The following is a 14,724-nucleotide window of genomic DNA, read 5'->3' as shown; positions in this document are numbered from 1 at the left end:
CATTGACTGTCCCTGACAGAGACTGAGGCATAGAGACACTGGCCCAGTCTTTTCATCCACCCTCTTATTGATTAACTGATTTACTGATCCATGCCAATGTCCAGAGGCTGATAGATACACTGGGCCGAGCAGCACACACACACCCTACATCCCCCCATTCCTTGTGTTTCTATCCAGTAAGATCATCCCCTCGCTAACAGGTAGTCCCAGGTACCTGCTCTTTAACACTCCTCAAACACTACCTGTCCAGGTACCTGATCTATAACACTCCTCAAACACTACCTGTCCAGGTACCTGATCTATAACACTCCTCAGACACTACCTGTCCAGGTACCTGCTCTATAACACTCCTCAAACACTACCTGTCCAGGTACCTGATCTATAACACTCCTCAAACACTACCTGTCCAGGTACCTGATCTATAACACTCCTCAAACACTACCTGTCCAGGTACCTGCTCTATAACACTCCTCAAACACTACTTGTCCAGGTACCTGATCTATAACACTCCTCAGACACTACCTGTCCAGGTACCTGCTCTATAACACTCCTCAAACACTACCTGTCCAGGTACCTGCTCTATAACACTCCTCAAACACTACCTGTCCAGGTACCTGCTCTATAACACTCCTCAAACACTACCTGTCCAGGTACCTGCTCTATAACACTCCTCAAACACTACCTGTCCAGGTACCTGCTCTATAACACTCCTCAAACACTACCTGTCCAGGTACCTGATATATAACACTCCTCAAACACTACCTGTCCAGGTACCTGCTCTATAACACTCCTCAAACACTACTTGTCCAGGTACCTGATCTATAACACTCCTCAAACACTACCTGTCCAGGTACCTGCTCTATAACACTCCTCAAACACTACCTGTCCAGGTACCTGATCTATAACACTCCTCAAACACTACCTGTCCAGGTACCTGCTCTATAACACTCCTAAAACACTACCTGTCCAGGTACCTGCTCTATAACACTCCTCAAACACTACCTGTCCAGGTACCTGATCTTTAACACTCCTAAAACACTCCAACACACCCTTACGCGCATCGTTGTCCCAATGATGCTAGTCTCCATAAGACAGTTCTGTTTGAGGTTTTTGAATCCTTACTCTTCTATCCATCTGTCATTACTCCTTCCGCACTCATTCTCTCTCTATATCTCTATTTATTCTTATTTTATCCTATATTTTTCTCTACCCTCATCTGTCATTACCTCCTCATTTTGTTGTTTTGCCCCCCTCCACCTCTTCAACACAGAGCTCAGTGAGGATTTTGAGCTAGACATCAAACGAACTCGCCGTAGATTTAAGAGTCATCCAGTCCAAAGGCATCAAGTTTAGGTTGTTCAAAAAGGGTGAGTGAGTTTGTCTCTTTGTAACTCTTTGTAATTCTAACTGGCGTCTGCCGTTTTGATTGTTGTTTCTCTGTGTCAGTAGCTGTCTTCTCTTTCTGTAATACTTTCATATTTGTTGATCTTTGTCTGGCTCTGTTTTTTTGATTGTTTGTTTGTATCACTTTCCCTTTCTTCCTCTCTTATTCCATCTCGCTCACCCTCCCTCTCCAGTCTCTCTCTCTCTCTGCAGTGGGCTGTTTAAGACTGATAAAGGGATTGGCAGTGCTGGTATGAAGCTGGACTCTCTGGAAAGGCAGTGTGAGAGCAAACAGCTAATTAAGGTGAAATCACACACACACACACCAAAATAGCATTCCAAGCTAATGTTGAGATGTGTGTGTATGGTTGTGTTTGTGCGGTATGTGTACACATGTCAGCCGGCTGACCATATCTTGCCTGCCTGCCGACAAATCCCATCTGGCCGGCCGACTGGTACTATCTGGCCGGCTGAACAGACTGGTCCTTTCTGGCCGGACGACTGGTACTAGCTGGCCGGCCGGCTGACTGGTACTATCTATCTATTCTTTGTGTTTTGAGGGTGGACTGACGGTATTATTTGGCATTAATAGACTGGTTTTACACTCAACAATTTTCTATCATAGCTGGGAGAGAGCGTGAGGACGGCTCATGTCATGCAGGCTGGTTACCAAATTTCTTGGAGCCAGGGTACCATGAAATACACTGAACAAATGTGTCTTGCCACAATTTACTCCTTAGCCACGAAGGAACTAGCCATGACCGGCTGTTTGATGTGCAGATCCAAAGCACACTCTCTGCACGCCCACCACACAACCTGTGTGTGTGTGTGTGTGTGTGTGTGTGTGTGTGTGTGTGTGTGTGTGTGTGTGTGTGTGTGTGTGTGTGTGTGTGTGTGTGTGTGTGTGTGTGTGTGTGTGTGTGTGTGTGTGTCTGTGCATTTGACCAAACTCACCCCTGACAGCGTACAACAATCCACCTCAATGGCACCATAGCAACTGAGAAAGCAATTTACACTGGAGTCCAGTAACGTTTCGTTTGTTTCGTTCTTTCACTTTGTTATTTAGTATTTTGTAGTGTTCAGTTTTACATATTAAAATGGACACTAACCACGCTGCAAATTGGTCCGATATCTCTTACTCCTCGTCAGAAGAAGAGGACGGGCGTGACAGTGTAGGAAATTCCAAATTGTTTGCGTAGCCAATTTACCCACACACTTACCCCACCAGACATACCACCAGGGTTTTTTTCACAGTCCCCAGGTCCAGATCAAATTCAAGGAAAGTACAGTATTATACAGGGCCATGAGTGCATGGAACAAACTTCCACCTTATCTAGCACAATTGAACAGCAAACCTGGATTAAAAAAACAATTAAAGCAAAACCTCACGGCACAACGCCTCTCCCCGTGTGAACTATTTGTTGTGTGTACTGTATGTACTGACATGTGTAACTGATAGCTGCGCGCACACACACTACATGTTCATGTTTTTAAATGTATGTAAATTGTAAAGTATTTTTTTGTGTGGAATGTATTTTTCGCTATGTGTCAGACCTCAGTAAGACTAGCTATCGCCGATGGCGATCCTAATAAATCAAAAACAAACAGAAAATACGTTAAAAACATAAAACGTATCCATGATCCAGGCTGTAACACAACCGGGCCGTGATTGGGAGTCCCGTAGGGCGGTGCACAATTGGCCCAGAGTCGTCTGGATTTGGCCGGTGTAGGCTGTCATTGTGAAGAAGAATTTGTTCTTAACTGACTTGCCTAGTTAAATAAATGTTAAATAAAACATTTAAATAATAATAATAATAATTACATCAGACATAAGAAACTAGCTGGGTTTCATAAGAAACTAGCCCTTGCCAGAAGATATAGACACTGCCGCTTTGCTTGTTTACACTGAGCTGCACAGGTTTGAACACAATCATGGTTACATTAAGACAGTGTGGAGCCAGCACGAGATATGGGTCAGAAAACGTGCCTAAATGCAGGGATGGGATATGCCACTGTACTCCAAATGTTACCTTTATCCACACTGCTACACCGAAAAGATTGAAGTACTGCTAGTTTACCTGGAAAACTGATGCTAGCTACCAGTTACCCACAGCAGCCATTTTGGTATGGCATGTTGTGTAGAACAAAGGAGCTGATTGGCTGACACTGCCATTCCAAAATGGCTGCAGTGGCTACATACAACAGTATAACAACATGCTCCACCTGGCTAACATTATGAATAGCTAACATTGATAACAATGTACCACAATTCATCAATGTGGACATGAGGGAATAGCTGAGTTACAGCTCCAAAAATAGCACATGGCTGGGATCTTTTATTTCAGCTCATGAATCATCGGTCCAACACTTTACATGTTGCATTTATATTTTTGTTCAGTGTAGGTTATGGTTAAACTGTAGCCCATAATAATGGGGATTTGGTTAAAAATAAATCTTAAAATGATGGCGAGGTTGATAATTATAATGATAAAAATAATTATAGTGATATTGATGATGACTGCAATAATGTTGTTGGTGATGATTTTGAGTCTGTGTGTCATTGTGTCTGTCTGTTCAGTTGGTAGTAATGTTGATGAAAAGTGGTTGCCCCTAGGAACCCCAAAATCAACACCACTCACCCTCCTGCTGAGAGATGGCCAATCATCTAAAGCACCGTGAGATACCTTTATGTGTGTGTGTGTGTGTGTGTGTGTGTGTGTGTGTGTGTGTGTGTGTGTGTGTGTGTGTGTGTGTGTGTGTGTGTGTGTGTGTGTGTCCATCCGCCCTTCCGTCCATTTGTATGTGTATAACAGTATGTTTGAATCTGTATTTGTATATGACCACATGCTAGCTGGCCATTGCTGTGGGATGGCTTTATATACTATGCACCCAGGGGGTCATTGGAGTGTGGAGAGGTGTGCTGTGATCACACACTGGCTCACACTCTACATGGAAAGACAGAGAGCCATTCATTTGTGTCCATGACAGCAAGATCAACAGAGAGAATGAATTAGAGACGGAGAGAGAAAGAGAGAGAGATGGAAAAAGTAACAGAATAATAAATAATAATGGAAGATACTCAAAAAGAGAAGGAGAGAGTAAGAAAGGGAGAGGAATATAGCGACTAACAATAAAGGGAGAAACGTTATAATGAGTTCATAATAAATAAGTACTGTGAAGAAAGTGGACGGAGCAGTCAGAAGAACGAGAAGAGAATATCAGTTAGTATATTGTAGTCTTATCTGAGCAAGAGGAAGTTATTAAACACTACTCTGAGTGAATTAGGCTCAATGTAATATAGCTAACTGTATTCATTCCATCATCTGAACACTTGGTTCTTGGCAGTGTGCCATACTTTAGGGACCCCAAGAGCATTACAGTTGTAATCGCACTCACTTTCCAATCCAATCTCATTCAAATGCGGTAGCAGGCTGGTTACCAAATTTCTTGGAGCCAGGGTACCATGAAATACACTGAACAAATGTGTCTTGCCACAATTTACTCCTTAGCCACGAAGGAACTAGCCATGACCGGCTGTTTGATGTGCAGATCCAAAGCACACTCTCTGCACGCCCACCACACAACCTGTGTGTGTGTGTGTGTGTGTGTGTGTGTGTGTGTGTGTGTGTGTGTGTGTGTGTGTGTGTGTGTGTGTGTGTTTGTGTGTGTGTGTGTGTGTGTGTGTGTGTGTGTGTGTGTGTGTGTGTGTGTGTGTGTGTGTGCCTGTGCATTTGACCAAACTCACCCCTGACAGCGTACAACAATCCACCTCAATGGCACCATAGCAACTGAGAAAGCAATTTACACTGGAGTCCAGTAAACTCCAAATTTAAACACTTCTGTGAAAATAGTTAGTTAAATCCACATGCATTGCTGCTCACCAAGGCGTGAGTCTGTTCTTCGGTGCTTCGCTTCAGAGCAGCAGTCCTCAGCAGTCCTCACTCCTCATGGTGTAGTCACGATCGTGGCCAGAGCCTCGGGGTGAAGCTCTATTCAGGTTTAGGATGAATCTCAACAGGCTAAAGTCGCTGCCTTTCCTCATCTCCTCCCTTTCATTTACACTGAATCTATGGACAGGATTGGTGAAAGCTTCTGTATATAATGGATGTCCACCAGGTATTTTCTCGCACCTGTCATACACTTTCACAACAGTGCCGAGAAATACGACGAGGAGAGAAAGCCGCTATAAACAATTGAGATGCACAGATTAGCTAAAGAGAAGTTCAGCAGAAGGAAAGCAGTTGAGGAGAGAAGGCCACTTGAGAATATTGAGATGTACCCTTGACTCTAGAGGGGGAGAAGGCCTTTGTTGTGGGACTGGAGAGTTGCCTCAGTGATGATGGAACACAACAAGTCAGTGCCAGTAAGGCCGACTGATTTCCTGCTATCAACACTAGGCTGCTATTCATCACAGTTATCACACTGCTAAAGTATTGCAGATGGTGAGGTTTCATTTTATCTAATCAAATCCTGTAGCCGGACTTACTTACATATTAGCTAGATGGTAACTGGTTTTCCTTGTTTCATCTTTTGCTCAGGTACACCAACTTAATACCAGCTGATCTTACAGTCTACACTCCTTGGAAAAAAGGGTTCCAAAAGGGTTCTTTGGCTGTCTCCATAGGAGAAACCTTTTTAGTTCCAGATAGAATCTTTATAGGTTCCGGCTGGAATCTTTTTGGGTTCCATGTCGAACCCTCTGTGAAAAGGGTTCTATATGGAACCCAAAAAGGTTCTAACTGGAACCAAAAGGATTGTACCTGGAATCGAAAGGGGTTCTCCAATGTGTTGTCCTATGGGGACAGCCGACTAACCCTTTCAGGTTCTAAATTGCACCTGTGCAGTCATAAAGTCTGGGATATTATAATATAGCAATACATGTCCTATACTCTAATACACTACTGTAGGATATAGTAAGACTTCATTTCACAGAGAAGCCCATGGTTTAATGTCTGTTCTGGTAAGGGAAGAGATCAGACAGGACTATGACAGGTGGCAGCTGCAGACAGTCACATCAAGCTGTTCACAAGGTGATACCCTCTGTGCATGTGTGTGTGAGAGAGAGAGAGAGAGAGAGAGAGAGAGAGAGAGATGTGGAGAGCAGTGGCGTGTCCAGGGGGTGATCTTTTTGGCCCGACAGCATCAGATACATGGGCTACAGATACTATGACAGAGGTGTAAAGTGTCTGTGTGTAGCTGGTGAGATGAGTCAGGCGCAGGACAGCAGATATGAGTAATGAAAGCAACTTTACTCAAATATATCACAATACACGTCGTAATGACGAGGTACTCATAGTGCACGGAGGTGGTACTGAAAGCTGTCTTCCCCTCGTCCACCTCCCGGATACGCACCAGGTTGTAAGCGCTCCTGAGATCCAATTTTGTCAAGAAGCGCGCCCCGTGCATTGACTCGATCACACTGGCGATGAGAGGCAGGGGGTAGCTGTACCTCACAGTGATCTGATTGATACCTCGATAGTCAATACACGGACACAGACATCCATCCTTCTTCTTCACAAAAAATAAACTTGAGGAGGCAGGTGAAGTGGAGGGCCGAATGTATCCCTGCTCCAGGGATTCGGAGACATATGTTTCCATAGCTGCCGTCTCCTCCTGTGACAGAGGATACACGTGACTTCTGGGAAGTGCTGATTCTACCAGGAGATTTATCGCACAATCCCCCCTTCGATGGGGTGGTAATTGAGTCGCCTTCTTCTTACAGAAGGCGAGAGCCAAATCAGCATATTCTGAGGGGATGCACACGGTGGAGACCTGGTCTGGACTTTTCATCGTAGTCGCACCGATGGAAACTCCTACACACCTCCCTGAGCACTCTCGTGACCACCCCTTAAGATTAAGAGCCCTCTGTTGCCACGAAATAGTGGGGTCATGACAGGCCAACCAGAGCAGGCCCAGCAACCACGGGAAACGCAGAAGAATCAATAATGAAGAGACTGATTCTGTCCTTGTGACCCTCCTGCCTGCGTAACCATGCTTAGTGGAGTGGTGGCATCCCTAATCAACCCTGACCCTAATGGTCGACTATCTAGGGCGTGCACAGGGAAGGGCATATCCACAGGAACAAGAGGGATCCCTAAACTATGAGCAAATTAACGTTCAATAAAATTCCCAGCTGCGCCTGAATCTACGAGAGCCTTATGCTGGGAATGTGGGGAAAACTCAGGAAATGTAATAAACACATACATGTGAGCAACAGGGTGAGCTTGGAGCCTCACCTGGGGTGACACGATAGTTTCCTGCCTGCTGCCTCGACTCCCTGAGGAACCTCCCCAGCACCGACCAGCAGTGTGCCCTCTGCGGCCACAGATGGTGCAGGGAATGGCCCCTCCTCCGGTCGCCCTAAGCGCAGCACCTCCCAGCTCCATGGGTGTCGGAGCGGATGTGCTGGGGGATGGAACTGACAGGTCCTGATCCGGACGTCCGCGGGCAGCCAGAAGGTTGTCAAGCCAGATGGACAGATCCACCAGCTGGTCCAATGTGAGGGTGGTGTCTCGGCAGGCCAACTCCCGACGAACGTCCTCGCACAGATTGTACCGGTAGTGATCGATCAGGGCCCTGTCGTTCCATCCCGCGCTGGCGGCCAGGGTCCGGAAGGCCAAAGCAAAACCCTGTGCGCTCCTCATCCCCTGCCTCAGGTGGAACAGACGTTCACCCGCCGCTCGACCCTCAGGCGGGTAGTTGAAAACTGCCGAAAATTGTGGACAGTGGGGCCTGCTGTAGTGGGGCTGGTGGAGGCGCTGGACGACCTCCTCCTCTCTCCCAATGATCCATCGTCTGCAGCACGCGATACATGGCGATACATGGCAGGACAGTGCTGCTGGACGCGCTCCTCTACCACCACAGGGAGGGCGTCTGCTCCTGCTGACTCCATTCGCAGGTGAGTAATTCTGATTAGCATCTGTGTGTAGCTGGTGAGATGAGTCAGGCGCAGGACAGCAGATATGAGTAATGAAAGCAATTTTACTTATATATATCACAATACACATCGTAATAAATACAAGGCCACAAATACGGACCGCAATACAACAAACAATTACTCACAAACAAACATGGGGAAACAGAGGGTTAAATAATGAACAAGTAATTGGGGGATTAAAACCAGGTGTGCAAGACAAAGACAAAACAAATGGAAAATGAAAAGTGGATCGGCGATAGCTAGAAGGCCGGTGACGTCAACCGCCGCCCAAACAAGGAGAGGGACCGACTTCAGCGGAAGTCGTGACAAGAGGAGAGCTGTTCGTCTCGGTCCGATGCTTTCTGTGTTGAAATAGATTCAGCTTCTTGTGAACTGGTGGAAAATTATGAAACACGGATAGAGAAGAATGATAAAAAATATTTTTTTCCCTTTTTTTTTGTTCATATTTTTGGGGAATCCTGGCTTCCCTTGGCATCCATGAATACATGCCCCTTTGTCGGCTGAATTTCATTACACTTATGGTGTTTGTAATAGATGTCCCTTACCATTCAAATGGCGTGTGCACAGTGCACTGGTCGGATGCTGGACTTATTTTGGAGTAGACTAATGTGAGCAGGTGACCTACTTAACCTGCTTTTTTAAGTGATTTGTTTGACTACATGTACACATTACCTCAATTGACTCTGTACCGGTACCCCCTGTATATAGCCTCGCATGTTATTTTACTGCTGCTGTTTAATTATTTGTTTGCTAATACCCTTATATGTTACTGCTAACACTGTAACAAAACATTTGGAATTGATTTATGATTTATTTGAACAAGGAAATGTCCCTAAGCTGAAGTATTTAATGCTTTGAACCATCGTAATTATATTGAAAATATCCATCTTACATCAATTAAGGTTCAAAATGTTATGGCCCCACTTAACTGGGTCTGTGCCCCATCTTGGCTACCCCATTCAAAATATTCTGGACATGCCACTGGTGGAGAGAGAAAGAGAGAGGGAGAGAATCTTTTAGTCCACTTTGGTTATATTGAGCCACTACTGGTCCATGTCAACATTTTTAGAACTGTGTCATGAGCCTCCCTCCCACTGTCTCTGTATAATCTCTCATATCCCATGCATGCTGACCGGGCGGTTTCCGCCACAGTGCGCCAGAGGCGCGTCACGGCGTGCAAACCCCATTATGTATCTACTAATACCCAATTAGAGCCTATCAATGGGTTCAATGGGGATGGGGCAGCCAACAGCACCCTTTACTTTCACTGTGAAAATGGAGATCACATTAATGTTCCTGCATTACAAATTCAGAATTCAGTTGAATGAAATGTCCATCAGGTGTTTAGGCCTAAGGATACTGTGGTAGAAGGATACTGTGGTTGCCTGTTGTGTGGTAGAGGCTAGATTACAATTACAGTTTGAGTGATTTGATGCTGGTGTGTGTGTGTGTGTGCGTGTGTGTGTGTGTGTGTGTGTGTGTGTGTGTGTGTGTGTGTGTGTGTGTGTGTGTGTGTGTGTGTGTGTGTGTGTCAAATGAGCAGCTGCAATAATGATAACGGCTATGTAATGAACAGAAGGAAGCATCATAATCTTACGAGAGGGGGAGGAGAGGATGGACCTGCAGAGGTGAAAGTAGATGATTTTTGTTAGGCTTCTACTACAGCTACACCTAAACACTCTCACTCTGTTCTAACGTCGAACCTTTCAAAGTAAAAGGGAACTCTTTCTCTCACGAACACTCGCACACAAACACCGCATTGAGCGCGTTGTCAGAGATGACAGCATAGAAATTCCACCCGGTATCCTACATGCATACACAAAACTGTAGCTGTGGTAAAATATAACGAACACCGGGAGCTTGGTTCGCTTCGTTGCATAGGGGGACTCACTGCCTATCCAAAAGGCAGAGCCAGTCCCCTGACCAACAGACTAATTCATTTGAATTAGTTCATGGATTTAATCATCGCCGATGTCACGAGATACGTAACGGATACGGGGATTAATATTACAGGCACCGAGAGTTTACACCGCGCCCGGTGTACTGACATTCTCGGCAACGACTCGGTATATTAAACCGGTGCCTCGGTAACGAGACCGAGGGAGAACATCAGTTATTTCAGTAAGACTGTCGTGCCATTTCGATATACCATGGTTCCGGGATTTGAATAGGTAGGTTATCGTAACGAAACCCACTGGGAGTCATTAGAACAAAAAGCGCTCCTTTAATTTTCTACGCCTGCTTCGCGGCAGCAGGTTGGGATAATAGCCACCACCACCAGGATTGCACAATTCTCCATTTCACATGGGCGAAGGCAGGGCTCGGTTCTGCTTTGGTTGGACCCGGGCTCGCTGTCAAGAACAAGACAAAGGTGTGTCGGACCCTGATAGGGAACCGGAAACGCGAGAGAGATGGGCCGAACTGTTCGACCAACTGGACCTCAATAAAGACGGTAAAGTCGACGTCAACGAGCTGAGGATAGGACTCGCTGCACGCGGTTTACTTCGCAGTGACGCGGAGGAGGTGAGAGGAATAGTGATTTTGGGGGTATTCCAATAGACATGTGTATCCCTTGAATTATAGCCTGCATGGCACATTAATTGTGTGTGTGTGTGTGTGTGTGTGTGTGTGTGTGTGTTTGTTTGTTTGTTCTTGGCTCAGTAAGGAGTAAAACGATTATGTCCTGTCAAACAACACAAACTGATCATACAGTTTGTATGACATGGGCCAGGGGTTCCTAAACTTTTTTTTCTGATAGCAAATTCATCAGGGACCCCCTCAAAATAGAACACAACTCAGACTTTAGAGTGAGGTAAAAAAAAAAAAAAAAAATCATGACGCTGCAGTGCATGCATGGCCAGACTAACCAATACTTCAGCCATGGAAAGTACAATGTAATCAACAATTGGATGGAATACAATAAGTTTTTAGTTGAAAACTGGATCATTGATGGACTACTGTGGATCCCTGTGAGCCTCCCAGGCCCTGTTGTGCGTCTAAGGGTATATTGTAGATTAATAATATTGTATTGTGTATTGTATTGTATTGCACCAACTTCTTCCACAGACCCCCTGGCCAGATTTATGTACATTTGTGTAATCTGTTGTTGTGACAACTGCTCTACATTTCGTAATGTTTAAACAACACATTTTTTTTAAATAGTTTTTCTGTTAAAGGTCCGAATAGTGAACATCATGTTTTTCATAACATTTGAGTATATTTGGATGAAACCAGTGAACAAAATTACTGTACATTAACAAAGTTGATCATGAAGTTAAATCAAATCACATCAGATTTATTTATATAGCCCTTCTTACATCAGCTGATATCTCAAAGTTCTGTACAGAAACCCAGCCTAAAACCCCAAACAGCAAGCAATGCAGGTGTAGAAGCACGGTGGCTAGGAAAAACTCCCTAGAAAGGCCAAAACCTAGGAAGAAACCTAGAGAGGAACCAGGCTATGAGGGGCGGCCAGTCCTCTTCTGGCTGTGCCAGGTGGAGATTATAACAGAACATGGCCAAGATGTTCAAATGTTCATAAATGACCAGCATGGTCTAATAACAATAATCACAGTAGTTGTCGAGGGTGCAACAGGTCAGCACATCAGGACTAAATGTCAGTTGGCTTTTCATAGCCGATCATTAAGAGTATCTCTACCGCTCCTGCTGTCTCTAGAGAGTTGAAAACAGCAGGTCTGGGACAGGTAGCACGTCCGGTGAACAGGTCAAGTTACTGGTCCCCTCCCCCATGTCAAACACTTGAATTCAGGGATTACTTCTGTCTTTATTTAACTAGGCAAGTCAGTTAAGAACATATTCTCATTTACAATGTCGGCCTACCGGGGAACAGTTGTTCAGGAACAGAACAACAGATGTTTACCTTGTCAGCTCTGGGATTAAATCCAGCAACCTTTCGGTTACTCGCCCAATGCTTTAACCACTAGGCTACCTGCTGCCCCTATGTAATGTCAAGTAGGGCCGTAAATGTTATACATCAATGGTAGCGTCTTGTAATCTTAACTAATTTAAATATGTAAAGCCTCTTAGGGATCAAATTCCATTAACGGGATCGATTTGACAACATCCACTGAAATGGCAGAGCGCCAAATTCCAATTAAATTACTATAAATATTAAACTTTCATGAAATCACACATGCAATGCACCAAATTACAGCTACACTTGTTGTTAATCCAGCCAACGTGCCAGATTTCAAAAAGGCTTTACTGCGAAAGCAAACCATGCTATTATCTGAGGACAGCACCCCATCAAACAAACACAGACAATCATAATTCAACCCACCAGGCGCGACACGTAACTCAGAAATAACTATATAATTCATGCCTTGCCTTTGACGGGCTTCTTCTGTTGGCACTCCAATATGTCTCATAAACATCACAAATGGTTCTTTTGTTCGATTAATTCTGTCATTATATATCCAAAATGTCCATTTATTTGGCGCGTTTAATCCAGAAAAACACTAGTTCCAACTCGCGCAACATGACTACAAAATATCTAATAAGTTACCTGTAATCTTTGTCCAAACATTTAAAACAACTTTCCTAATACAACTTTAGGTATTTTTTTACGTAAATAATCAATAACATTTAAGATGGGATAAACTGCGTTCAATAGCGGATACAAACAAAGTGGAGCGAGCTTTCAGGTCACGCGCCTCTAACAAACAGTACACTTCACTCGACCCTTGTTCTGAACTGCCCTACTTCTTTATTACACAAAGGAAAAACATCAACCAATTTCTAAGGATTGTTGACATCCAGTGGAAGCAAGTGCAAGCAAGTGCCTTAGAAATCTAGATCCCCATAGAAAACCCATTGAAAAAAGAGTGACCTCAAAAAAAATACCTGGATGGTTTGTCCTCTGGGTTTCGCCTGCCAAATAAGTTCTGTTATACTCACAGAAATCATTCAAACAGTTTTAGAAACTTCAGAGTGTTTTCCATACAGATATACTAATAATATGCATATCCTAGCTTCTGGGCCCGAGTAACAGGCAGTTTACTTTGGGCACGCTTTTCATCATGACGTGAAAATACCGCCCCCTAGCCTTAAGAAGTTTAAAACCGCCATCACATGTGCACATCATACGGCTTTGTTTACAAACCATAAATAGCTCAAGTAGAATGTGGCAGAACGATACTGGTAACTCAACTTTTCATCTGTGTTGTAACTTATAGCTAGCAAGCTACTTACCATCATGCCGGAAAAAACACACTGTGTTGTGACTGGATGCCATAGTGATAATTTAACATTACACTATTTCCTGAAGAATGAGGACATCCGTAAGCAGTGGCTGGTTTTCATTTCGGGTGGACAGGATCATAACACCCGTGTGCAGTGCACATTTAGAGCGAAGTTGCTTTATAAATTGGGGAGAACATTTGATGTGTCTTGCCAGGAAGCTAATCATGAAGATGGATGCTGAACCATCATTGACAGTGGATCAGTTTGTCTTGCAAGCACTGACCATAATGTAAGTATGAGTCTGACACTGGTGGCTGTAACTGTGGCTACTTTGACAGTATATTTTCTGCAACACAGCTGATTGTCACTAAATGGTTTTTGTTCTTCCATCCCTAAGCCCCCTACATTGAGTCTGAGAACTGACAGCAAACAGCTGATATGAAGGAATGTTGTCCACAAAAGGAGTTCTGGTGTGTATAGTATTTGTAATTTACCCCTGTCAATTATGTGGGTTGTTGTCTTATATTTGCTGTAGCTTGTGTCATTGGGGCTCTAATAATCTACATTTTAGAAAATTCAACATCTACTCGGTTTGCACATCTTTCCAGGCAACCCCCGCAGCAGGAATGCCATGATACAAAATCAGCTTTCCCAAGATAAAGGGGCCTGTGAAGACAGAAAAAAAGAAAAGGGGATATGCTGTAAAGCCTGTGAAGACAGACCAAAGAAGGGGGGATATGCTGTAAAGCATGTGAAGACAGACCAAAGAAGGGGGGATATGCTGTAAAGCCTGTGAAGACAGACCAAAGAAGGGGGATATGCTGTAAAGCCTGTGAAGACAGACCAAAGAAGGGGGAAATGCTGTAAAGCCTGTGAAGACAGACCAAATAAGGGGGATATGCTGTGAAGCCTGTGAAGACAGACCAAAGAAGGGGGATATGCTGTAAAGCCCATGAAGACAGATCAAGTGAAGACAGACCAAAGAAGGGGGATATGCTGTGAAACCTGTGAAGACAGACCAAAGAAGGGGGGGTTATGCTGTGAAGCCTGTGAAGACAGACCCAACCAAAACTGTACGTCATAATTATTCATTTCAAATCAATTGAGCATTTTAGGCACACACAAATTCCAAATTCAAACATTGAAAAGTTCACTAAATATTGCATATTTCAAAATGAGTACTTCAAAAACACCAGAAAACA

At 44.2% G+C, this 14,724-nt stretch overlaps 1 protein-coding gene across 3 annotated transcripts in view; it reads left to right on the top strand.

The window, feature by feature from the left end:
- The first annotated feature begins 9,928 nt into the window (after nt 1-9,928).
- LOC110486743 (calcium-binding mitochondrial carrier protein SCaMC-3) overlaps nt 9,929-14,724 on the top strand; it is a 38,562-nt gene continuing 33,766 nt past the window's right edge. Inside the window, exons 1-4 of one of the 3 annotated variants that reach the window (XR_005035585.1) lie at nt 10,706-10,843; nt 13,737-13,811; nt 13,920-13,992; nt 14,131-14,595. Coding sequence is in view for 1 of the 3 variants with exons in the window: in XM_021558572.2 (XP_021414247.2) it covers nt 10,625-10,843 (219 nt within the window). In the remaining 2 variants the exon portion in view is untranslated. Of the gene's footprint in view, nt 10,844-13,736; nt 13,812-13,919; nt 13,993-14,130; nt 14,596-14,724 lie in introns of all 3 variants that reach the window. The other 2 variants (XR_005035586.1, XM_021558572.2) reach the window with 2 other exon arrangements.

Source organism: Oncorhynchus mykiss, chromosome 13 (assembly GCF_013265735.2).
Source record: "Oncorhynchus mykiss isolate Arlee chromosome 13, USDA_OmykA_1.1, whole genome shotgun sequence".
NCBI lineage: Eukaryota > Metazoa > Chordata > Actinopteri > Salmoniformes > Salmonidae > Oncorhynchus > Oncorhynchus mykiss.
Note: the sequence above shows the minus strand (reverse complement) of the source record. Positions and strands in the feature narration are given on the sequence as shown.